This window comes from Talpa occidentalis, unplaced genomic scaffold (genome assembly GCF_014898055.3).
Source record: "Talpa occidentalis isolate TD23 unplaced genomic scaffold, MPIMG_talOcc4v2.1 talOcc4.7, whole genome shotgun sequence".
Lineage (NCBI taxonomy): Eukaryota > Metazoa > Chordata > Mammalia > Eulipotyphla > Talpidae > Talpa > Talpa occidentalis.
The window spans coordinates 121,050,704-121,076,081 of NW_023605083.1; the positions used below are offsets into that span (position 1 = coordinate 121,050,704).

Here is a 25,378-nt window from a genome sequence, read left to right on the forward strand (position 1 = left end):
GGGGAGCCGCCGGCGATCGAACTGGCACTGCAGAGGTTGCTGGCAGCTTAGCAACCCCGCGCTCAACCGCTCAACCGCTGCGCCACCGGGGAGGCCCGCCAATGTTAATCTTAATAGACATTATAACTTTTTCCTTACTATGTAAGGTCAATTCCATTCATTTACCCAGAAAATAATTATATAAGGAAGAACTCTTCAGTTGACTTACCAGATTGGACACTCTAAAATTTTCTGCATAGCATTAAGAACATTTTGTACTTCTTCAATTCGATCTGTAGATAAATCCATTTCTTCCTGTTCCAATGAACTTTACACACAGATTTTAAGTGTCCTTTTTAAATAAGAGAAATTTAAGATCACAGTACTTTAAAAATTATACCAACCATAGAACTAATGCCAAAGCCTTAATTTTAAAAATTACAAAAGTTGTCTTTTTTTTGTAATTAAGACCATTTGGTTTCTCTACTTTCCACAAATAGCCTCCAACCCCTTCCTTTTGGTCTTTTTCTTAAAGCCACAGTGGGTTGATTGGATGAGTGTGTGGCAGGAATCTCAGATTTCTCCAACCATCCTGGCTGTTTTTTGTTCTTAAAATCAACAACCAAAACAAAACCAACATCAAACAATTGTGCCCCATGCCTATCTTTCCCCAGTGTTTCCCACTGACCTCCACTGATCCTAGACACATCCCTCTCAGCAGCATCTGGGGCTAAAAGATGTCCCTCTCCCTTTCCCTCTAGTACTTTCTCGGTAAGGCCTTTGAATTAATTACTTAAGGATTATCCCTCCCACAAAATCCTGTCTTGCCTGAAAAATTCAGGCCCCATTATCGTCCTTAGAGTCCCCTCTTACAAATACCAAACCGTGTTTTTGTACTAGAGTGTCTCCCTCAAAACACATTCCAGTTCCTATCATCAGGACGCCCTTCAGACACACGGTGCCCCTCCCCGCGACCCACTAGAGGACACCCCCACCCCCTACGATTTTCTCGACTCAACGTCTTAAGCTTCTCAGGTTCCAACCCTCTGCCCACCCTTTCAGATAAACGCCCATCGTGCTCTCCCCCATTTTCTCCACACCTGCTTCCCGCCTGCCCCTCGGAGCACCTACCTCTTGGGCCCCTTTTCCTGCCCCAGAGCGCTCTCACTTTTACCCAGAGCAGATCGCCTAGGCTTCCAAGAGCCAGGGGCCCAGTTTTCTGAAAAGATCCTCTAGAAGATCCTCGATCCAGAAAGCCTCTGAGAGTTCAGGGCGCGCAATCGCAATTTCAATTTTTCTGTAATTCCCGCGCTTTTCTGTCTCCACGGAAACCATTCCGCCGCTGAGCTAGAGCTTCTCAGAAAATGAGATCAAAACACGTTTCCTAGGGGCGGGGCCTAAGGAGCCGAGAGACTCTCGGAGCTTCCGATTGGTCAGCCATTCTGTCCTCTCTTGCGTAATCAAAAGAGACGGAAGAGAAAGAATTCTCACGCGCCTTCCATGAGCTGTCCGCCCCTTCACCTCTACGCTTCCGTTGCGGCCTATTACGTCATAGTGATTGCTGAACTAGGGTCAGAATGCCACTGAGGCCCGAATATGAGCGCAAGACAGTGCCTATAACTGTCGCAAGTAGAGGCCCCGTTTCCTCACCCTTTCCGCCGTAATGGAAGTATGCAGTTTAGGTAAATAAAAAGGTAGTGGGGGGGGGGGAACTACCATTTCCAGCATGCATTGCGGATCGAAAGGCCTTCGCCACAGTGATCCTTGGAAACTGTAGTCTTATGGAATGGAGCTTCCGACGCCGGAAGCAGGCACGATTCTCACGCAACCCCGTTGATAAATGGAAGAGCTACGTGCGTTTATACACGTCAACAGATATGGATTGGAGTGCTGCGTTTTCGTATCTTGAGAGCGAAAAATAGATTAAGGAATTTACAAGTCCCAGGAAGACTACAATTCCCATCCAGCCTCGCCAGTCTCAGGCAAGTAGTCTTCTCGAGTCAATGACCTAAGGGAACGCAGGCCTCGCCAGGTTTACCTGGGAGGGAGAACTCGGCTCCGGCCCACGGCTGCGCACTGGCAGCGCCGCCCCTCTCCCCCTGTGTTTGTTATTGTTGTGCCGTTCCGGCTGCTCCTGCCCCGCCCCCGCCAACTCATCTTCGGCCAATCAGTAGGGTAGTAGTTTTGAGGGACAAGTGCTGAAGGCCAATCACCTTGTCGGAAACTTAGAGAAACGGGACTAGGCCCTGTCTCTATCCGCCATGTTAGATTCACCCCGCAGGGATAGCAGCAGATCTGGCAGCGGACAGTCCTTGCACTGGCCTCCGGCAGGCGCCCCCCGGGGGCGGGAAACTGGTAAGGAACAGTTGCGTTTACCTTGGGTTGAGGTCACGTCGCACTAAGAGGGCTTAGGGAAGTTCACGGGAGGAGCCCTGCAAAGAAGAGGGGCGACTTTTTCCGAGTCTGGGGGCAGCCGATCTCTGTGACTTGATGAGAGACTGTTCATGATCTGAGGGGCCAAGGGAGTGGATACCTCCCGAGGGATTGAGGGTCAGTGGTTCAGAATGTCCGGCTTCTGCTGGTGGAAGGCCGAGACTCCCCGGCACGAAAGAGGCTAGGCAAAGAAAACGAGAATCCTCCTCAGGGGATGGTAACACTGTCTTGCGGACGTGGACTGCTGAGAAATGATAATTGGAAAATTAGGATGAAGTCTTAAAGAAAAACAAATTACTTCCTACAAGTCACCCTCACCACTTCTCCCTCGCTTTTGGGGACCCTCTTAAGTCTCCTTGGTGAGGGACGTCTGGTGTTGGAAAGGCATCGTTTTCCCTTTTTGTCAAGCAGCTTTCGAGTCACAAGTTCTAAAGCCTACATAGCCTGTACAGGCCTCTTGTAGAGAAAATGATCAAATCTCAGCTTCTCAGGTCGGCTTCATTAATGGTAGTTGTGATATCCTGAAAAAAATAGGCACAGGAAAAGCTGACTTGTGCCAAGTAAAGGTCAGTGGCATGAATTTAGAATAATGCTAGTTATGATGGCTGAAAGCCTGGGACCCATCTACCTGATATTCCTGGCTTTAAATCTCCAGGGACAGATGGGGCTAATCATAGCATTGTTATTTCCACAAGTTCAAGACTTAACGCCCTTGCTGAAAGAGTTTTCACATGTAAGCCAGAGATAGGCAGTTCTTTATGAAGACCTGGATATGGTCCAGCTTAACTAGAATTCCACTTCCTGTTTTCTCCTCAAGGGCGGCTGAGCTGGATGAGCCCCAGAGTATCTAAACTAATTTTCAGTTGTGTAATTTGAGAAAAAGGGAGGAAGATAAAATTTCCTTCTGGACTCTAGGAAGTGTGGAAGTATGTTTCTCAGAAGTTGAAAAGGAGAGTATGCTTCAGAATATCCGCTTCTGGCAGACTGATACAATCACTATCATTTCCCTCATTTTTTAGCCAAGATTTTGGCAAGTGGAGGGGGAATTCTTTCCTACTTGCAAGGACCCCAAGAATTACATTCCTTATGAATGGATACTCAATGTGAGTAGGATTGATGATAGAGACTGGTATTATCTTGGTGATGAGCTTAGCTCCAGGTGGAAAAAAATGGGGAATAATTTTAAGACAGTCTTAGCTGTGTTGTTTCACTGGGAAGTGTATTGTAATGTGGAAAACACCTTAGGTTCTAAAGACTGGTTTATAAGTTTTATATTTGAGTAATGTTTTTAAAGAACTTGCACACACATTTTTGTTTGATCCTTTTGGTAACATTAAAGTAAACAAAGCAGAGATATTAGACCTATTTTACAGATTAAGTCTCTGAAGTGAAGGGGTTAAGTGACTTAACCCCTCAGGGCTGTTAATGTGCCAGACTGTATCTGGAACCCAACTCTTCTCAGCCCTTAGTGCCTCGTAGAACTATGTTGTTCATTTCCTATTTCCTATGCTTGGAGAATCTGGCTTTTTGTAGATGCTTAGTAAAGATTTGTTGATGAATATGTTTAAAAGTTGTTTTTCATTATGACTTATGTTTAATTTAAACATCTTTTCATAAAATCGTAAAAACCAGTTCAACTTAAGAACTCATAAGTAAACAGAATCTTTAATATTTTAAAATTTTATCATTTAGAGGTACTCAGTTATTTAGTGCATGATATAGTCTCTGTCTCTAAAGAAAACCCATTAGGGAAAGGGTATTGCCATAACAGAATTAGTCCTGGATTGATAATAAATGTGGGAGCCAGCAGTGAGTCCATAAGGGCTGATTAATCGCTCTTTTATAGACTTTTAAATTTTCCCAAAGTAAGTAGTTTTTAAATTACATTACTGTAGTTTGGTTAAAACATTAGTTGACTACATTCTGTGGTGTGGAGGAGGTTCGTGGGGGAGCAAGGGTATAGGTGAAATGAAAGTAGCCTTGACTTGATCTTTGGAAGTTAGGTGTTCATTACTCCACTTTTCTGTATGTGAAATTCTCCATAAAAGGAAAAAATACTCAGTGTAGTTTCTTGGCTAGTGTTCTGGCCCCTGGCTTTTTTACATTGATCTAATAGAGAATCTGGATTGCTCAATTTAGGAAAAGGCTGCTTTTCCAAGAAAAACATAGAATGTCACTTTCAGCTTGGTATCCTGCTTCTAGCAGGTATTCAGTGGGTATCTGTTTAATTTGGCAGTCATTAGAAAATTCCATAAAATCCTTAAGGATTTTGCAAATGTTAGGTGATTGTGTGGGTGCAGCCAAAATTGACATACTGTCAGCAAATAATTATTTCCGTGTGGAAGTTCCTAACAATTCTGAGAATAATTTTTATGTCTTAAAGTATAATTCTTTATTGCATTGTTTTACCACTAATGTCTTTCTTAAAAACAATTCTGTTTAAAGGTGAGACTTGTTTTAAACCACCCACTAATTTATAAATAGCATAAGACAAGGGCATTGTCTTCTCTGCTGTGTTCCCCCAAGCCTAGCCTATATTAAGTCTTCACAAGTGTTTGTTGAATGAATGTTTATGCAATTTATGGAACGCTTTCTAACATATTTTCTCTCTTATCCACCCTCTCAACTCTAGCCCCACAGTATGGAACCACAGGTTACTCTAAATGTGACCAAAGGTTACTGTATCTCACCCACCCAATCAATTCTAGTCCCACAACATGGAACCACAGGTTACTGTAAAAATAAAACTCAAAGCTTTCTGGTTTCCGATCCAGAAATTACAACTTGGGCTGATGTTGAAGCTATGGTGAGTGTTACTTTGTTGTTTCTTCATTCTTTAAGTATAGATAGTTTTTCCAAAGGTAGTTATTTTTAGCAGTGTGGTTTCATAATTGTGAAGTCTGTCATATTTACCATATTGAGCCATTTGGAAAATTGTTTTTGACAGGGGTTCATAGAAGATATACCCCAATAAAGGGAACAAATTCCTTTTAAAGCATTTGGAAAGGAAAGGTAAATAATTTTTTTTAAGTGAAGTAGAACTTAGAAAGCCTGTTACAATGAAGTGGTATGGGCCTCACCCCAGCCAGGCCCCAGAGAAATGTTCTTTTAGCTGAGAGCAGATCTGTTACTGTGGTTTGTAAACCACCACGGATGTGAGTTGTGTTTTGCAAGAGGCAATGCCTTTCTTTTATTGCTAGGTCAGACATTGAATATGTGAGTTGAGCAGAAAAAACTCACATAGGTGTTTAGACAGCAGCTGCCTTGTCCTTTTTGTTGTTAATTCTTTCTCCCTTGGTTTGCCCTTTGTACTCTTCTGTTTTTGTTTGGTTTGCTGTGGTGAATGTTTACACTTCCAGTATAACTGTTTATTTAACAAACCCTTTGGTAAAAACCTTCTTTTACCTGGTATGTGTGATTGTAACTAAAAGGGAAAAGAAATAGTGGAAAGACCTCAAAAGATGATCTGATCCGCAGCACTCTGTCTGCCCATCTGTGACTATACAGGTGCTTCCTTTCACCTACTCTCTCCTGCAGGGCAGCAGCTTCCTGCCTGCCTGTGACCTGCACCATTCCGGGACTTCTCTTCACTGACCTCCCTCAGTGAAGGCCGCTGTCCTCTATGCCGCCTGCCTGCAACCATACAGGCCTCTCTCAGCAAACCTGTCCCTTTCAGGGCAGCTCTTTCTGCCCACTTGTATCTATGCAAGTGTCTTTTACTCTTCTGTCCCTTTTCTAATAAACCTGCTCTTTAAATGTAAAAAAAGAAAAAGATGCTCTGATCTAGTCCTCTTTCTTCTAGCAAATTCATCTTTTTACTGACATAGACAGGTGGTTATCTGAAAGTCGAATCTTGTTTTTCAAGTGAGCTGAAAAATCAAACACAGTTATCTCATTTTCTAGTAGTTAAATGAGCTGGCTGCATGCCTTTTTTCTATATAGTGAATTTTAAATTCTAAATTCACATGCCCATTAAAAGAAGTAAAACTACCCAAACATATGTTTAAAAAAATTATCCTTTCACTCCCCCCTTTTGTCGATTATTCCCTCCTCCTTGGGGTAATGAATGTTAATATCCACATGTGTATTCAACCACATTTCCCATATTCATACAGATACCACTTTAAGATCATACTGTAAACATTCTGCAGCTTTCTTTTTTTTCAACCCAACAGCAAAACAGCGTGTTATGTTGTATTGTGGTATTACGTTATAGGTATTTAAGTATTTATGTTACAGACAGTTCTCAATGAATAGGTAAGGATCAGGCTTATTCTTTTTAAAACTGTAGGTAGTCCCCATTATTATTGGCATTATTATGCCATAATTTAATCATCCATAATGGAAAGATTGTTTATAGTTTTTTTCCCTTCTTTCTGCAACTATAAAATAAACTACAGGAGATATCTTTGTGTATATTACTGTTGAACTTTTCTATAGGATAGTTTCCAAAAGTGAAATTAAGGGGGGGGGGGGGAAGAAAAAAAAAGTGAAATTAAGAAGTCATATGGCATGTGATTTAAAATTTTAATAGATAGTACCAGGTGCTTTGCAGAATAATTGTAACACTTCACAGAAATCTGTGACAGTATCCTGAATTTTTGATGACATAGGGTGGTACAGCTTTAAGATTTTTTAGTCATTCCTTGGAGATGCCAGCTCATTGCTTCAGTTTGCATAATTTGACTGCATTATACTTGAACATCATTTCGTGTATTTGCTGGTCATGCTGACTTCTGCTTCTGTGAGTTTACTGTACATTTTGTCCATTTTTCCATGGATGTTTATTAGTTTTACGGTTGTTCTTTGTGTGTTGCAAAGAACAATTGACCCTTTGTCTGTTTTGAGTTGCAAATAATATTCCCAGTGTATTCGTTTGTCTTTTGATTTTGTTCATGTTTTTTTCCCTATGTGAAAAGTTTAATTTTTATATTGTGAAATGTATCCATCCTTTCTTTTATGACATGTGGGTGTCTCTTACAATCTCCCATGTGATATCTTGATCATAGAATATATACATTTCATTTGCAGGTAAAAGTTTCATTTGATCTGAACACTATTCAGATAAAATACCTGGATGAGGAAAATGAAGAGGTAAAGTATATTTTGGTATCCATCATTAGGTATCCAAAATAAGGATCTTCTCAAAGAGTAATGGTGGGGCTCAAAAAATCAGAATAGTGTTTGTCTCTTTTTTTGGTGGTTTAAATGTATTTGATAATTGCATATTCTAAGCCGATTTGTGGCAACGAGATAGAATTGAGAAATAGAACAGCAACATTTAAGAGGAAATGTTGAGTTATGTTAAGTTCTGTAGCACAAGCTGCCATTTAATGTAGAATAATAAAAGTAATAATGACAAACCTTTATCAAGTGGTTACAATGTCAGACTAACAGTACTATGTACCAGATATATTATCATCATCGCTCTATGACCCAGGAGGAAACTGAGACAAAAAGAAGTTAAGTAACTTTCCTAAAGGCACAAAAGCTTGAAAATCGTGGCACAGGGGTTCAGTCCACACCCTCTGTTTCTAGACCCCAGACTCCTAACTACTATATTATGCTTCCTATTAATGTACCTGAAGTGAAGGCGGGCATATGATTAAGCAATACGGTTCTTTATTATTCACAACTAGTTCATCATACTGGAAAAGCTGAACCCCTCTGATAATGAGCTACAAACTTGGCCAGGGAAATGACAGCTGCTGGGGCATCACCTCGTTTTGTGAAAACTGGTAATGGACCCATTAATTGTGGTGTTTTAGGCAATGGCCAGAGCTAACATGGAAGTCATTCCCTGATTAATAGTCTTAATGCAGTTAACCACTTCATGTATTTTGTTCTTGGTATATATTACACAACTTGCCATTACACCTAGGAGATAGTTTTTACAAAAAAACATGATGTATGAATATTATTATTTTACAATGCCTGTTGGTTTCAAATTTTTAACAGCTTTCACTTTTTTGCTCAAGGGATGGATAGAATGGTTATACCAAAGGCTGGAATCTAAAGTCTAAAACCCAGAATAATTTGTCAGATTGAAAACAACATCATAAATCAAGAGATAAGTGAATTAAGACCGAGAAACTAAGTTGATTGTTGACATTTTGAGATTTTTTTTTTTTTTTTTTTTTTTTTGGGTAGAAGAATCAAATACCTAATGGCCTTTTGATCTGCCTCCCCTTTAATTAGGTGACAAACTAAAACTGAACATGAAAACAGTGTAACTCTCCTCAAAAAGTACACTGAGTTCACTTTGTTTAACTGTAAAGGAGAGGAAAACATAGATATCTACAGACACAAACACACCCAAGATTTAAATCAATTAAAGCTTGTAATTATAAAGTCAAAAGTGAAGGATCATATATTTTAACAGAATTTTTCATCAAATACAGGTATGACTGTGAAAACTGCAGACGCATAATTGGTCAGTCTAATAAGAAAAATCATTTTTCAGTTATAGTCTTTTTATTCCTCTATTAAAATTTTATTTTTAAACACACTAATATTCATGTTCTTTTTAACAAGCTAATCCCAGTTGTTCAAAAGCATGGAATACCTTTTAGGTCCAAAGTAAAATTAACTGTGGAAGTAAATAGCATTATGTACATCTTACATTCAGTTTAATTGTTACGAAAACATAGCAGTTTTTAAGGCAATACTATGACTTTGGCCACTAAGGTATGTTACATTTATGTCCTGCTTTAAATCTACAAATCATTATCTCCCATCTGTCAAAATTTTATAGCTACTGAAAGATAGTCTCTGTTGCTATGGTAATTATTCCATTACCTAGGTGACATTGTTCCAATGATGTCACTGTTAAAGTAACCTAACTCATGAGACATTTTTAGGTTTAGTATGGTTAGTCTCAATTGATAAGAGATTTACAATTCACTGTTCCTTTTTTCCTTTTACAGGTTTCCATCAATAGCCAAGGTGAGTCCCTGAGGAAATCCTATTAGCTTATGGGCATTGATATTTCCATTTCCATTCCACTCAAGCCTTGCAACAATATTCATTTTAGAGTAATAGAATTTGGTATACAATAAAGTTATACTGCACGTACTAGTCCAAACAAGTGGTATTCCAGTTGCTATTTATGATTGATTATTCAGAGCTTAGAGGACCTTTTCCCACAGGAGCAATGTTATATTTGAAGATTAATATCCCAAACTAGCCCCCAAGAGCTTATTTTAACGAACTGAAATGATAGTATTAACACTGTCCCTGAATTCCCTTGTGTCCTGAGCTTCACTCAGCCAAATGTGAGGGAGCTGGGTTGACATTTTGTAACTAGAAGGCTGGAATCGCAGAGAAGGTGGGAATGAGATGAGAAGGGAGTTTGCCAGTAAAAAGGTAGTAAGTAGCTTTGTGTCTAAGGATTGTGAACTAAAAATTCTAAAAAGTAATCTTAAAAAAAATAATTTGTGCTTTGGTGAAGAAATATCATAGTATATGTTTTGTTTTTTTTTTTTTCCTTTTAGGAGAGTATGAAGAAGCGCTTAAGGTACTGGTTATTTCACCTTATTTTTGAATAATTGTTAAAGCTATTTATTGACTAAAACTTGAGCCAGAAATCCATTAGCCATGGAATACAGCAAAATGTGTTTTTTAGAAACCAGAAGCCAATTTCAAATATAATGTTCTTTCCAGCTATCATTCCGTCTAGTTGCTAGTCTTGGTGTCAGTGTCCTAGCATTTGAAATCCAAAGAATTCTCTGGAGTGAAACTTTAAAGTTTTTATCACGCAGTTACAATGTCAAACTAACTACTATGTACTAGTTATATTATCATCATCTCTCTATTACTCATGAGGAAACTGAGACAAAGAGAGGTTAATTAACTTTCCTAAAGATACAAATGCTTGAAAGTAGTGGCACAGGGGTTCAGTCCACACCTTCTGGCTCTAGACTTCCAGGCTCTGTTTCACAATTCTGTTTCACAATTTTCTTTTCTTTTCTTTTTTTTGAAGATTTATTTATTCATGCATACAAGAACTGGGGTATAGGCCAGAGGCACGAGAGGGTGAGAGGATTCACCAGAGACAGAGTGGGGAGCAGAACAGGCAGATCTACTGAACTACACTGCTGAGGGGAGCAGTGGGCGCGACAGGAGAGGTCTGCTGCGCCATGTGGGATTCTTGCCGGTCGGCTGGGATCGAACCCACCGTGCAGAGGCTGTGGACAGCTTCACAGCGCTGCGCTCAACCACCTGCACCACCAGGGGAGGCCCCTGTTTCACAATTTTCATCTCCTACCTTCACCTCGTTCCATATAGGATGTACAGTATAGTGGGGGGAAGGGAACATAAAGTATAATCCATCCTGTTACTATCTTTTTTTTTTTTTTAAGATTTATTTTACTTATTTATGCATACAAGAGCTGGGGTATAGGCCAGAGGTGGGAGGTGAGAGGATTCACCAGAAACAGTGGGGAGCAGAACAGGTAGATCTACTGAAATACACTGCTGAGGGGAGCAGCTGGTAAGACAGGAGAGGTCTGCTGCACCATGTGGGTTAGCTCCCTGGCCAGGGATTGAACTCATGCTGCAGTGGCTGCCGAGAGCTTCATAGTGCTGAGACTTAACCCCTTGTACCACCAGGTGGTAATCCTTACCACCCCTTTACAAGCAATCTTTTGTCATGATACAGTGGAGCATTCCTTGAGGCCACACTGTCCCTTCATGACCACCTTTGTGATTAAGTTTTTCTTTAAAGTTTGACTATCCCTTATGAACTTCTATTCCAAGATTGAGCTATTTTTCCACAATCATGTTGGATGTAGGGAAGGAAAGACAAGGTTTTTCTTTTTAATTGGGAGCCTGATCTATCCTTTTCTATTTCTGGTCAAAGTCGCTTTTCTGAGTGCCAACTTATTTGAAAAATTTAGCCAATGTCTCCCTAGTTTTTAGTCAGAAATCCTTAATTTCTAGCTAGTATCTTGGATTTGAACATTTAGGCCTTCCGTTGGTTTTTCTTGGTTAAAAAGTAATTTATTTTCCATAATTTCCCTCTCTCCCTGTTTTCGTATGGTATACCTGTTTCCTTCACCTTTTTTTTTTTAATGAAGTAACATTGTTTAATAATTTAAGTATAAGGTGAAAGCAGCATTGTATCCACATCTCTGTATACCATATCACCATCAAAAGTCTGATTTCCATCCATCACTCCACAATAGATCCATTTTACCTGCCCATCCCCACCTCTAAGCTTTTCTAACATGCTGTATACTCACATCCCTTTACCATTGCCCAGTTCATCCTGGCCTTTCTTTCCCTATTCTCAGAAGCTATAATGATTTTATTAGAAAAGCCCTGTAAGGTCTTTCCCATAGCCACTATGTTTACCTACTCAGTAGGAAAGCTTGATATTCAGGAGACTGTATAAATAGCCTATCTTGCCTGAGGAAGCAAGACATTTTATACTTTTTTAAAAAATATGTAGAACTGGGCCTCCCTGGTGGCGCAGCGGTTGAGCGCTGGGTTGCGAAGCTGCCCGCAGCCTCTGCAGCGCTGGTTCGATCCCCGGCTGCTCCCCGGCCACGGAGGAGGGTCCCACATGGTGCGCAGACCTCTCCTGCCGCCCGCTGCTCCCCTCAGCAGTGTACTTCGGTCCTTCTGCCTGCTCTGCTCCCCGCTCTGGCTCTGGTGAATTCTCTCACCCTCCTGCGCTTCTGACTGTACCCAGTGCTAGTATAAATAAATAAATAAATAAATCTTTTAAAAAAAAAAAAATATATATATATATATAGAACTATACCACACTGTATTATATAGTACTATATATAATGTTATGTAGTACCTAAGATCCCATATTTATATTTTGGCACATTTCATTATAATTATTTCTTTTTTATTTATGCATGCATGCAAGAATTGGGGTGTAGGCCAGAGTTGCAGGGGGTGAGAGGATTCACCAGAGACAGAATGGAGAGCAGAACAGGAGGATCTACTGAGCAGTGGGCGAGACAGGAGAGGTCTGCCGTGCCATGTGAATCAGCTCCTTGGCTGGGCATGAAACTCAGGCCTCAGTGGCTGCCAATAGCTTGATAGTGCTGTGTCTTTAACCCCTGCACCACCAGGGAGGCCCCCTGTAATTATTTCTTGAGCAGTTTTTCCCACAGACTCTACCAGACATTTTATAAAAAGCTTCTTGGTGGCTTATAGTCTGGGATAGAAGTCAACAAATGATAGCCAGTGGACTGATCATATATTTCTGTAAATGTTTATTGGAATACAGTCGTACCCATTATTTTATGTATTGTTTGTGACTGCGTTATGCCTCAGTGGCAGTGTTGAATAGTTATGACAGAAATGATGTCCTGGAAGCCTGAAATATTTATCACATGGCCCTTTAAGAAAAATTTTGCTATACCACACTGAGGAAAGACATCCTGTGCTGACAGAATATTAACAAGGATGTAAACCAATTAAAAAATAGATCACTGATAGAGGATAATAGTTTTTATTTCTTTAAAGATTATTTACGCATACAAGAACTGGGGTATAGGCCAGAGGTGTGGGGGGTGAAAGGATTCACCAGAGACAGAGTGGGGAGCAGAACAGGTGGACTGACTAAAATACACTGCTGAGGGGAGCAGTAGGTAAGACAGGAGAGATCTGCTGACCATGTAGGTCACCTCCCTGGCTGGGGATCAAACTCATGCTGCAGTGGCTGCGGATAGCTTCATAGTGCTGTGTCTTAACCCCTTGTGCCACCAGGGAGGCCCGGATAATAGTTCTTAAAACTTTTTGCCACACGCAGGGGTTGAGCGCTGGGTTGCGAAGCTGCCCGAAGCCTCTGCAGCACCAGTTCGATCCCCGGCTGCTCCCCGGCCACCGGAGGAGGGTCCCACATGGTGCGCAGACCTTTCCTGCCGCCCGCTGCTCCCCTCAGCAGTGTACTTCGGTCTTTCTGCCTGCTCTGCTCCCCGCTCTGGCTCTGGTGAATTCTCTCGCCCTCCCACGCTTCTGACTGTACCCAGTGCTTGTATGTATGTATCAATCAATCAATAAATAAATCTTTAAAAAAAAAAAAAAAAAAACTTTTTGCCACAAGGGCCTCCCTGGTGGCACAAGGGGTTAAGACGCAGCACTATGAAGCTATCTGTAGCCACTGCAGCACGAGTTCGATCCCCAGCCAGGGAGATACCCACATGGCGCAGCAGACCTCTCCTGACTCGCCTGCTGCTCCCCTCAGCAGTGTATTTCAGTCTGCCTGTTCTGTTCCCCACTCTATCTCTGGTGAATCCTCTCACCCCCACACCTCTGGCTGTACCACCGCTGTTGTATGCATAAATAAATAAATTTAAAAAAAAAAGTTTTGCCACAGAGTGCCATTTTTAAATGGAATCATAAGAAACCTAATGTATCAGAGTAGATTAAAGTACAGTTCTGGGTGGTAGTGGGCAGGCTAGACCATAATCTTATCCTCCAATCTCTTCTTGGACACTGGATTACTTTCCTGGAACCCCAAATGCTTCTTGAAGTACAGTTTTCAAACTAGGATTATTTAGAAGACACTCGTCAAACATATGGGGCCATTTACCAAAATACTATTCTTAGTGGAAAAAGAATTATTAATTAGATGACATACTTTGAGTTTCTTGAGTTCTGTTTGTCTGGGGTTGACTTTTTTTGAATGTGAGATTAGAATCCATGAATAGCATTGTATATGAAAAATGGTTTAACAGAAAAGTGGTAAACCCAGTTAGTGAAAACATCTCACTAATAATTTGCTACACCAAAAATCTACTTTTGTGGTAAGCTTATTGTTGATAATGATGCATACCTAAAACTTTATATAATGTTATGATACAATGTTACAGTGATTAAGAAAAAATTTAGAGGGGCAAATAAATGACACCTACTTTTGTGTTTTTTCTGTTTTGGGGTTTTTTTAAAGATTTATTTATTTATTTATACAAGCACTGGGTACAATCAGAAGCGCGGGAGGGTGAGAGAATTCACCAGAGCAGGGAACAGCACAGGCAGACCGACGAAATACACTGCTGAGGGGAGCAGCGGCCGCGGTAGGAGAGGTCTGCGCGCCTTGTGGGACCCTCGCCAGTGGCTGGGGCTGGAAACGGTGCTGTAGAGGCTGCGGGCAGTTTCGCAGCCCAGCGCTCAACCACTGCACCACCAGGGGAGACCCTACTTTTGTGTTTTTAATAACACAACCATTCCTAGCAGGCTGAGTATTAAAATGGTGTGCGTCATTTGATTTAACAAAACAAACACAAATCCTGATATTTTCCAATGTAATTCACACAGTCACGTATAGGTGTTTTGAAATTCCATTTGGGAAAGGAGAATCATATAATATGTTTTTATTTAATAACATATGCTCTCAGATGGCGGTTAAACAAGGAAACCAACTGCAGATGCAAGTCCATGAAGGTTACCATGTTGTTGATGAAGCCCCACCCCCAGTTGTAGCAGAAAAACGACCAGTTTTGAGGGCAGGGAAGAAGACACTTGCCCATTATTCTTCATTGGTGAGAGTCTTAGGATCAGATATGAAGACCCCAGAGGAACCTGCAGCACAGGTATGAAAGGAATGGGCTGCTCTTCACAGTTTTTTCCAACCTTGTTCCTCACTGTCTTTCTTTCAAGATTTGACTTATTCATCAAAGATTTGGGAGTTATCATGACCCTCTTTTTACCCCTGACCTTTGAAACTGGTACAGTGGTTACTTCTGGAGAAGGGAGTAAGTAAGGGGACAGATAATTCATTGTCTTATATACCCTTTCGTACTCTGGCTTTTAAAAAAGAACCATGTTTTTATTATTTGACAAAAGCAACCCCCAAATCATATAGTTCAGTAAAATAATTTTATTTATTTTTTTAAAGATTTATTTATTTATGCATACAAAAGCTGGGGTACAGGCCAAAGGTGTGGGGGTGAGAGGATTCACCAGAGACAGAGTGGGGAACAAAACAGGCAGGTTGACAGATGTACACCGCTGAGGGGAGCAGCAGGGGAGCAGCGGGCGAGTCAGGAGAGGTCTTCTGCGCCGTGTGCGTTGCTCCCTGGCCGGCGGGGGGATGGAACTCATGCTGCAGAGGCTGCAGACAGCTTCATAGGTTGTGTCTTAACCCCTTGCACCACCAGGGAGGCCCTAAAATGATTTTAAATGAAAATAAAGAGTAGCTTCCAAGATCTCAGAGTGTGTTTTCTTGCAGCCGTTTCCACATGCCCCATGTGATGCAGACCAGCCTCAGGACAAGCCTCCAGACTGGTTCACAAGCTACCTGGAGACAGTAAGTATTCTTTCTGGCTTGGGTTTTGCAGCCATGTTGATGCAGGTGGAATGTGGAAGAACTAGAAAGCTGAACCCAGATGACTCCTGCTTCTAGTGCAGGTGAATGAAGAATGGTAACTAATAATTTCCAAACCAGAGTGGTTCCTGTTAAGAAAGCCCTAACATTTGCAATGAGGGGCCAGAGGAAGGAGGAGTTTAATTCTAAAAATGTAAGGGAGAGGGACAAATCTATATGCTTGAGAAGGATTGTTAGAAATGTACTCATCAAAAGGATTTCTTAGTATTTACTTTGAACTTCAGCTGTGAAAGAAATAGACCTTCTTTGGTTAAGTTTTTGTCCTTTTGGTTAGCTATTAGCTGTTGTTACGTAATGCCAGATATGATGAAGTTTCAGGTCTATTTGATATCTTTATGCCTTTTTCCAATATTGGAACTGAAGGTTTTTCCCCACCTTCTCCTCTGTATTCTAGTTCCGAGAGCAAGTGGTTAAAGAAACGGTTGAAAAGCTTGAACAGAAATTACATGAGAAGCTTGTCCTCCAGAACCCATCCTTGGGTTCCTGTCCCTCAGACGTCTCAATGCCTATTTCAGAGGAAACACTGTTCTTGCCAGAAAACCAGTTCAACTGGCATATTGCTTGCAGCAACTGCCAAAGGAGGATCATTGGTGTGCGCTACCAGTGCAGGTGAGTGGTAATTTGGGAGCGAAGATCTCCTGATGGACCTTAGAGCAGTGGCCTTCCTGGTATTCTGAGTTTGTAAAGGGAAATTGTCTATACTCTGTATTGGTCATAGCTGTTCTGGATTGAAAGTATTGGCTATTCTTTGCCCATGTGAAGAAGGTAAGTGCTCAGATCACATTTGGATTAACAGAGCCATGCAAAATTCTTTTCATTAAAACAAAATTAGATCACCAAGGGCTATCTCTGTTGTTCCAAATACTTTCATATCTTGCTTACTCCTGTAGGTTGTCCTTTGAAATGTTGTGTTGTCAGAAAAGTCATGATGTATTTTTTCTGTTTTTCAAGCAAAAATGTGTCATGACTTTTTCTGACAACCCAAGAGATTGCGTGTTCTCTTCATGTTACTAATGAGGACAGTCAAGATATGGTGTGGTTGAGTGACATGTGCAGGTTACCACCTAGCTGGTAATAGAACAAATATGGAAGTCTGGTCCCATACTCCTCTGCTTCACATACTTCCCATTATGCCATTCTTTTCCCCACAGCCTGTGCCCGTCCTACAATATCTGTGAAGATTGTGAATCAGGCCCATATGCCCATGACTCCAACCATGTCCTGATGAAGTTGCGGAGACCTGTTGTGGGTTCCTCTGAACCATTCTCTCACTCAAAGTTCTCTTCTCCTCGTCTTCCTGCTGCTCTGGAACAAGCCAGGTAAAAAACCATTTATACATGGGATACTAGTTCTCTGATTAGTTTCTTGGTTATTGCCAAGTTCTGTGAATCAGAGAACTACAAATAGTCTCTTTAATTCCTGCTCATTTCTAGTTGATAGGCAATGATGTGGGCAATTATCCAAAGCTAATGAAATGGAAATGAAAACTATAGAAAGAATAAACTGTACTAGAAGCTGACATTGAAGGAGGCTACCGATGTCTCAGAATAGCCTTAAGATTTATTTGTGGGCCTCCCCGGTGGCACAGCGGGTTGAGCGCAGCACTGTGAAGTTGTCCCGCAGTCTCTGTAGCGCGGGTCCGATTCCCAGCTGGCCAGGGAGATACCCACATGACCTCTCCTATATCGCCTGCTGCTCCCCTCAGCAGTGTATTTCAGTAGATACACCTATTCTGCTACCCACTCTGTCTCTGGTGAATTCTCTCAACCTCCTGTGCCTCTGGCCTGTACCCCAGTTCTTGTAATAAATAAATAAATCTTTTTTAAAAAAAAAAAAGATTTACTTGTGATATTTGTTTTTTAAGGCTTTTGTTTACCATTCCACAGGCTCCAGAAACAGGTTGATAAGAACTTCCTTAAAGCTGAAAAGCAAAGACTTCGAGCTGAGAAAAAACAGCGTAAAGCAGAGGTCAAGGAACTTAAGAAGCAGCTGAAACTCCACAGGAAGATTCATCTGTGGAATTCAATTCATGGACTTCAGAGCCCCAAGTCTCCTTTGGGCCGACCAGAGAGCCTACTGCAGTCTAACACATTGATGTAAGCCCAGGCCAGGGTGGGAGCCAAGACTTTAGGTGCAGCTCTCTTATGACTAGAACTTCAACCAGGTTCTTTCTTTTTTACTGGCAGCCCCTAACACCCAAGCCCTTAACACTCCCCATTCTCTGATCTTTGCTTTCTTAAAGGATTTGGCGGTTGTTTTTGTCACTTGCTCTATTGCTTTCTTCAGAAAGATAGAAGTAATAAAATTCAAAAGTAGGTTGGCATACCCTCTATTCACCAGAGGTCATCTAGATTTAAAGCATAAGGAGCTAATGTTTTAAGGGCCTGACTATGTATTTTAATTTATGGATCCTCTTAGTTATCCTCTCCATAGCTTTTTAGTTCAAGAGTTAGATCTGTTTTCTGATAGTTTTTTGTTTTATTTTTAAGGCAGATACATCAATACATCCTCAATAGTCATAGTCAACCTGTTAGAACATAGTGATGGGTACTCAGAAGCCATCACACCCAACAGGAAGTGACTAAATATCTGAATTTCTGTTCAGACTCCCTTTGCAGCCCTGTACCCCAGTTATGCCAACCCTCAGTGCAGCATTTGTGGATGAGAATTTGCCTGATGGGACTCACCTTCAGCCAGGAACCAAGTTTATCAAACACTGGAGAATGAAAAATACAGGAAATGTAAAGTGGAGTGCAGACACAAAGGTATTTTTTCCCCAGAATGGGAAAATGAAGTGATTTGAAATGGTTAAGTTCTCAGCTGACAGTCTTTTCTCTTGTAACTGCTTTTCAGCTCAAGTTCATGTGGGGAAACTTGACTTTGGCATCTACAGAAAAGGATGTTTTAGTTCCCTGCGTGAAGGCTGGCCATGTGGGAGTTGTGTCTGTGGAGTTCATCGCCCCAACCTTGGAGGGAACGTACACTTCCCATTGGCGTCTTTCTCACAAGGGCCAGCAGTTTGGGCCTCGGGTCTGGTGCAGTATCATCGTGGATCCTTTCTCCTCCACTGAGAGTCCTGATGAAATAGAAAAAGGTGTGATCAGCTCAAGTAAAGATGACCTCACCTGCCAGCAAGAGGTGAGCATGGGAAAGGATGACTAAAACAAAGAGCCCACTCATGGCTGGTCATTCTTCGAAAAACATTGAAAGACTAACTTCAGCCCCTCCCCTAGCACATACATGGCCTGCTGATACTGTGCCTAGTTCTCGGGGGACTTTGCCTGTGTTTAGGATCTTGGTGCAGGCATCCCTCAGTGCTTTTGTGTCTCTTAGTAATGGTTCCTAGCCAGCGTTTGCTGCATGCGGGAGAGCAGGCTCCCTGGTCTAGCCTGTGGAACTGCTGAACTGTGGCTAAGCTCCTTAACATTCATATCTCCTGAATATCCCTTGTGTACATTCCTGAAATTGGAATGAAGCCTTGCCCTGAGGGGGTGGGTGGGTGGGTAAGGCAATGTCCCTATTTTATTTTATTTATTTATTTTTTTTTAAATAGAGGCATGTTTATTATTTATTTATTTGTTTGTTTGTTTGTTTGTACATGCACTGGGTATAGTCAGAAGTGCGGGAGGGTGAGAGAATTCACCAGAGCGGGGAGCAGAGCAGGCAGAAGGACTGAAGTACACTGCTGAGGGGAGCAGCGGGCGGCAAGAGAGGTCCGTGCGCCATGTGGGACCCTCCTGTGGTGGCCAGGGAGCAGCCGGGGATCGAACCTGCGCCGCGGAGGCCTCGGGCAGCTTCTCAACCCAGCGCTCAACCGCTGCGCCACCGGGGAGGCCCAATGTCCCTATTTTAATGGGGTACATTTTTAGTGTTGACTGCTTAAAATTTAGTTACCTATTATTAATGTTCTTGGTTTGATTATTATTACCATGGTTAATCTAAGTTGTCATTACAGACAGTTTTCAAACAATAGCAGTGCCCAGCAGTATTTTGGTTTTGTTTTTAGAGAGGCAGTTGTCACCTTGCCTTTTGAATTCTGTTGAGGGCCTCAAATTTATCTTGAGTTTTGTCTCTATAGGAAACATTTCTTTTGGCTAAAGAAGAAATTCAACTTGGTGAAGCAACTGAGCAGACAGAAGGGACAGGAACCTGCATCCCACCCAAGACAAAAAATACTGCCAGTGAGAGGGAGCTCTACATTCCATCCGTGGACCTTCTGACTGCCCAGGTGGAAGATTCAGGGCTTGAGGGGCAAGGGCCAGGGAACATTGGAGCGAGATATTTTTACCTTGTTGTAGAGAAGGTGGTATAGCTAGCCACAGGTGGGTGCGAAGGAAGTAAGAGACATGCCATTTGATCCAGCTAGATGCATTGAATGCAGGGTCACCTAAAGAAGCCACTTCCCTAACTAAATGTTTCCTCTTTGAATTAGGAGCCCAGTCTCATGCTTACCCACAACTTCCTTCTAAATACCTCTGCATTTCAGCCTGTTTGGTATATCTTTACACTTCATATCTTCTCTTTTTCCTGCTATTTTGTTATTTGAACATCTAGTACCCATTTAACTCTCCTGTTTTTACTTGACTGAGGTGAGGTATGAATTTGAACAGTTAAATCCAGGATGATATAGAGCTCAGTGACTTGCAAGTTTCCTCAAGACAAAATTTCCTCAAGACTAAGAGTCCTTGTGCATGGCAAGCAACCTAACACAACCATCTTTTTTCCAGGACCTGCTGTCCTTTGAGCTATTAGATATAAACATTGTCCAGGAGTTGGAGAGAGTGCCCCACAACACCCCTGTGGGTAAGAATGTCACTCAGTCTACCTTGTTCATTAACAAGCACAAAAATGCTGCAACCTAGGGCCTCCCTGGTGGTGCAAGAGATTGGGCACCTCACTGTGAATCAATCTGCAGCATGAGTTTGATCCCCGGCTGGCCAGGGAGAATCCCACATGGCAAGGCAGACCTCTCCTGTCACGCCTGCTGCTCCCCTTATTAGTGTATTTCAGTCAGTCTACCTGTTCTGTTCCCCACTCTGTCTCTAGTCAACCCCACCCCCATGTCTGGCCTGTGCCCCAGCTCTTGTATGCATAAATAAATAAATCTTAAAAAAAAAAAATGCTGCAGCCTAAACTCTGCTAGTATTTTATTCTGAGGAAGTAAATGGTAAGGATCTCTCCCACATGGTATATTAAAATTGCATCCAGGGGTCCATTTTCCTTCTTTTCTCTCTTGTCTTTCATAGGCAATGGTAGAAGTTTGTATGATACTTCCCCGCCATAAAGGAACGCTCTCCACTCTCTGTAGATGATTGTCTCCCTTTTTTCCTTTGCATTTGTGGTTCTGTGTCTTGGCCATGGTCTCTCAGGCCAAACAGTTTCTATGATCCCTCCCTCCTGCATGGATTAAGACACTTGCATACCTGGTGGTCTAGAGAACTCCTTTATTACAACAGGCTGTGAAGCATACCTGTAGTAATGTTAGCCCTATGGGAGGCAAGAAGTCTGTGCACTGCTGCTTCAGACATTTGATGATGTGATGCTTTTTCTTGGTTGATGGTTCTCCTATCTTCTTTCTCCAGATATGACTCCCTGCATGTCTCCTCTGCCACATGACAGTCCTTTAATAGAGAAGCCAGGCTTGGGGCAGATACAGGAAGAGAGTGAAGGGGCAGGATTTAAAGCACTTCCTGGTAAGAGATTAAATATTTGTAAAGTATTTGCATCTTCCTCTTCCATTCCACACCCTGTTTTCCATATGTACCCACACTCACCGGACCTTAGCCTATGAATGAATTTTCTGTAGCATCTTATTTTTTTGAAGTTCCTTCACCTTCACATGACACAGAGAGCAGTTATTCCTCGGCATTCTATCAATATGGATACATGATTGGAGATAGTTCCTTGACCTTTAACTACCACGTGCAGACATGGTTTGTCTCTCTCTCTCTCTCTCTCTCTCTCAGATTCCACAGGGCCAGTAAAGAGGAGAGCTGAGAACAGTGCTTCAGCAGAGGAAGAAGATGACCTGAGTGGGACCCAGTTTGTGTGTGAGACTGTAATCCGATCCCTTACCTTGGATGCTGCCCCTGATCACAACCCACCTTGCAGACAGAAGTCCTTGCACAGTGAGTGTCCCTCATCTCCCCCTCCTAATGGCGTGATCCCTGCATTGTGATTGTCAGACCTAAGTAGGTAGAAGTGCTCTTCTCACTGAGAGTAGAGGTGGGGCGATCTTTATTAGAATTCTGGTCATGTAGTTTCTTTAGATTCTATATATACTACCTGACCGTTTTAATTATAGCTTCAGGAGCAAAGCAACACCGTAACTCATTCTGCACTTTTCTCAGGGGCAGAATTACAGCTGCACACCACAGAGGAACAGCAGCCAGTTGTCCTCTCTGGAGTCGGCAGTAAGGACTCTTCCTGTAAGTTGACAGAGGCCCTCAGCAGAGACCCTCATTGGTAGCTGCATTGTCTGCTTTCTCCATGGACTAATCCAGGAAATAGTGGGCACAAGCAGGAGTACCAAATGAAGTTTCTCAGGGTTAAATTCTGTTATAAATTTCTGGATATCAAAAAAGTATAACCAGTCCTATGTATTTCAAGAACTGTCAAAAAAATTCAAATTTTAATGTTTTAAAATATAGAAAAATCTATATTTATTATAATGAAATTTGACCTGTACCTTTAAATAAGGTTTGTTTCTCTTGTTAGAAATATACATATACTTTTTATACTTACGTGTAAATGCATAACAAAAGAGTCAAAGGATTTACACCAAAATGTTCACATTAGTTATCTCTGATAGGATTTGAGTACAATTTAAATTTCCTTTTCTTCTCTTCATCGACATTTTGCCAGTTTCCTACCGTGACTACGCATTTCTTTGTAAAGAGAAAAGTAGGCTACAGTCGTACAAGTTCTCACACCTAACATTTTCCCTTTTTACAGCACAGGTAGCTAGCATATCAGTTTTGATTTGAACCCTATCTGAGTATATTAACCATTGCCTGAAGAGGAGAAGGGATGGGGCCTCCTTGTTTTAAGATTCTCAAAATCTGGATGTTTCTACGTGCCTTGTTTTTATTTGTGCACTTAGTTCCATCCTTTTTGCGTGGACTTCCACCTTAGCATATGGCATGACTGTGGTTCCAGGAGCATTCCTTTTCTCTGGTTCTTCCCTCCTCTCTGGCTTTCATAGTTCTAGTTCATGACCCACAAGTCCTCCAAACTAAGGGTGGCACCAGGGGCCACTTTTGGTTTATACCTTTTAACTGGTTTCTTTCATCCTGTAGTGAAATTTTCCTTGCCTGAAGAGGGACCACTTGAAGATGAGAGGGAGGAGATTGTCCACATTGCTGAAGAAGAAGCCATCACGGAGGAGGAAGATGAGCTCAGAGATGAAGTCCAGAGTCAGTCCTCTGCTTCTTCTGAGGATTACATCATCATCTTGCCAGAGTGTTTTGACACCAGCCGCCCCCTGGGGGACTCCATGTATAGCTCTGCACTCTCCCAGCCAGGCCTGGAGCGAGGAGCTGAGGGCGAGCCTAGGGTTGAGGCTGGGCAAGAACCAGTCGAATCTGAGGAGAGAACCCCTGGAAGGGAAAACCAAGCAGAGAGGCACAGCATCAATGACATCCTCATGACTTCACAGACTCTGGACACAGTGCCCCTAACCCCAGAGGTGGTAGGGCCTCCACCACGGCTGCTCAGGTACCATCTATACCCCCCTCAGCTGGGCTGTTCTTCAGAAGTGGACTAAAGAGTGAGAGGAACATCTTGATCTCAAAACTTGGTTTTTTGTCAGCAAAAACTTGGTTTTTTACTATTTCCCCATAGTAAAGTCTGAATTTAGATGAATGAATAAAATTGTACTTCCCAGTATTCATGGATTCTGGATTTAAGGAAATACTTATTTTAGATAGCCTTAATTATCTAAGTATAGTCTGTTTACTTATGTTCTGATTGTTGTTTTTAAGCATAAACATCCCCAGATCTTCCTTGCCTGTCTTATTGAGTCATGGGCAAAGGCAGCTCATATTAACCTAAACACAGTATAGCTAGGGGGTATAATGGAAACAGATACACAGGTATACCACGTTTATTGTGCTTTGCAGATACTATGCCTTTCATAAATTATAGATTTGTAGCAACCCTACACCAAGCAAGTCAGTACATTTTTCCAACAGGTGATAGTTAGCAGTTTTTTAGCAATAAAGTATTTTTTATTAAGATATGTACTTTTTTAAAAAAAAAATTTTATTTATTTATACAAGAACTGGGATACAGGTCAGAGGCACGGGAAGGTAAGAGAATTCACCAGAGACAGAGCAGGGAGCAGAACAGGCAGATGGACTGAAGTCCACTGCTGAGGGGAGCAGCGGGCGAGACAGGAGAGGTCAGCCACGCCATGTGGGTTTCTCCCTGGCCGGCCGGGAATCGAGCCCGTGCTGCAGAGTCTGCGGACAGCTTCACAGCGTGGCGCTCAACCCACTGTGCCACCAGGGAGGCCTCAAGATAAGTACTTTTTAGACAACGCTATTGCACATTTAATAGACTTGGTATAGTATAAATGTAAGTTAACAGGCACTGAGAAAACAAAGTTCACATCTCTTGCTTATTGCAATAGTAACTTGATTGCAGTGCTCAGAAATGGAACCTGCAGTATCTTCAAGGTCTGCCTGTACTGAAAAGTACTTAGAAATTGCTTTTAATTTTCTATTGAATCTCTGTCTTCGCTTTCTCATTGTATAGAAAATTATGGCGTCTTGAGTATAAATCATTCTCCAGGGATATAGACATAGCCCTTTATAGACCTCTTAATGTTGGGGGGAAGAAACTAGACTGAAGGCGGTCTTTCCAACCTGACTTGGGTCTGAAGAGGAACATCATAACACCAGCACTTCTCACCTGATCCCTAAATTGAGACATGTGGTCTGGAGCAACACTTCTGTGGAGAACGTGGCACAGCTGTGCAGTGTTCACTGTTTCTCCGCATCACCCAGAGGGGCTTTTTCAACTAATTGTCAATATTGTGTCTTTCTGAAAGGAGTCCTCCTTGTGCACAGCATCATGGTTCCCCAGGAGTGGACTTACCAGTTACCATACCAGAAGTTTCTTCCGTCCCTGATCAGATCAGAGGAGGTAATAACCAGCCTGAGCTTCATCTCTTTTTCTGTGTCCCTTTCTAGTGGAAATTAGGTATACCTAGGCACTCCGTGTTCAAGATCCTTGGCAGGGTTTTTTTTTGTTTTTTTGGGGGGTTTTTTTGAAGATTTTATTATTATACAAGAGCTGGGGTACAGACCAAAGGCGCGGGAGGGTCAGAGGATTCACCAGAGACAGAGCGGGGAGCAGAACAAGAAGACGACTGAAATACACTGATGAAGGGAGCAGCGGGCATGACAGGAGAGGTCTGCCACTCTATGTGGGATTCTCCCTGCTGGCTGGGAATCGAACCCGTGCTGCAGAGACTGTGGACAGCTTCACAGCGCTGCACTCAACCCACTGTGCCACTAGGGAGGCCCTTCTTGGCAGTTTTTAGAAGCTTACCCTTTTACCTCTTCCTATATTCCTCCCTTACACTCCTTTTTTTCTGTTCTCTAGCTTGGCATT

The 25,378-nt window shown here is 42.0% G+C and overlaps 2 protein-coding genes across 17 annotated transcripts in view; one reads left to right on the forward strand and one right to left on the reverse strand.

Annotated features, from left to right (window-relative positions):
- Positions 1-2,052, reverse strand: part of BRCA1 (BRCA1 DNA repair associated) — a 63,536-nt gene extending 61,484 nt beyond the window's left edge. For 5 of the 10 annotated variants that reach the window (XM_054688761.1, XM_037491519.2, XM_037491525.2 and 2 more), the window contains exons 1-2: positions 1,111-2,051; positions 209-331 (exon numbers count right to left, since the gene is read on the reverse strand). In XM_054688761.1, coding sequence (XP_054544736.1) covers positions 209-288 — 80 coding nt within the window. In that variant the 5' untranslated portion in view covers positions 289-331; positions 1,111-2,051. Of the gene's footprint in view, positions 1-208; positions 332-1,110 lie in introns of all 10 variants that reach the window. The other 5 variants (XM_037491520.2, XM_037491521.2, XM_037491523.2 and 2 more) reach the window with 2 other exon arrangements.
- Positions 1,544-25,378, forward strand: part of NBR1 (NBR1 autophagy cargo receptor) — a 29,255-nt gene continuing 5,420 nt past the window's right edge. For 3 of the 7 annotated variants that reach the window (XM_037491535.2, XM_054688766.1, XM_054688767.1), the window contains exons 1-19: positions 1,544-1,961; positions 5,045-5,218; positions 7,444-7,506; positions 9,339-9,357; positions 9,906-9,928; positions 14,772-14,966; positions 15,605-15,682; positions 16,155-16,369; positions 16,912-17,079; positions 17,647-17,856; positions 18,366-18,525; positions 18,614-18,898; positions 19,839-19,988; positions 20,488-20,563; positions 21,343-21,453; positions 21,727-21,888; positions 22,111-22,188; positions 23,059-23,476; positions 24,813-24,907. In XM_037491535.2, coding sequence (XP_037347432.1) covers positions 5,054-5,218; positions 7,444-7,506; positions 9,339-9,357; positions 9,906-9,928; positions 14,772-14,966; positions 15,605-15,682; positions 16,155-16,369; positions 16,912-17,079; positions 17,647-17,856; positions 18,366-18,525; positions 18,614-18,898; positions 19,839-19,988; positions 20,488-20,563; positions 21,343-21,453; positions 21,727-21,888; positions 22,111-22,188; positions 23,059-23,476; positions 24,813-24,907 — 2,671 coding nt within the window. In that variant the 5' untranslated portion in view covers positions 1,544-1,961; positions 5,045-5,053. Of the gene's footprint in view, positions 1,962-2,260; positions 2,335-3,431; positions 3,516-5,044; positions 5,219-7,443; positions 7,507-9,338; positions 9,358-9,905; positions 9,929-14,771; positions 14,967-15,604; positions 15,683-16,154; positions 16,370-16,911; positions 17,080-17,646; positions 17,857-18,365; positions 18,526-18,613; positions 18,899-19,838; positions 19,989-20,487; positions 20,564-21,342; positions 21,454-21,726; positions 21,889-22,110; positions 22,189-23,058; positions 23,477-24,812; positions 24,908-25,378 lie in introns of those variants that run through there. The other 4 variants (XM_054688768.1, XM_037491534.2, XM_037491528.2 and 1 more) reach the window with 4 other exon arrangements.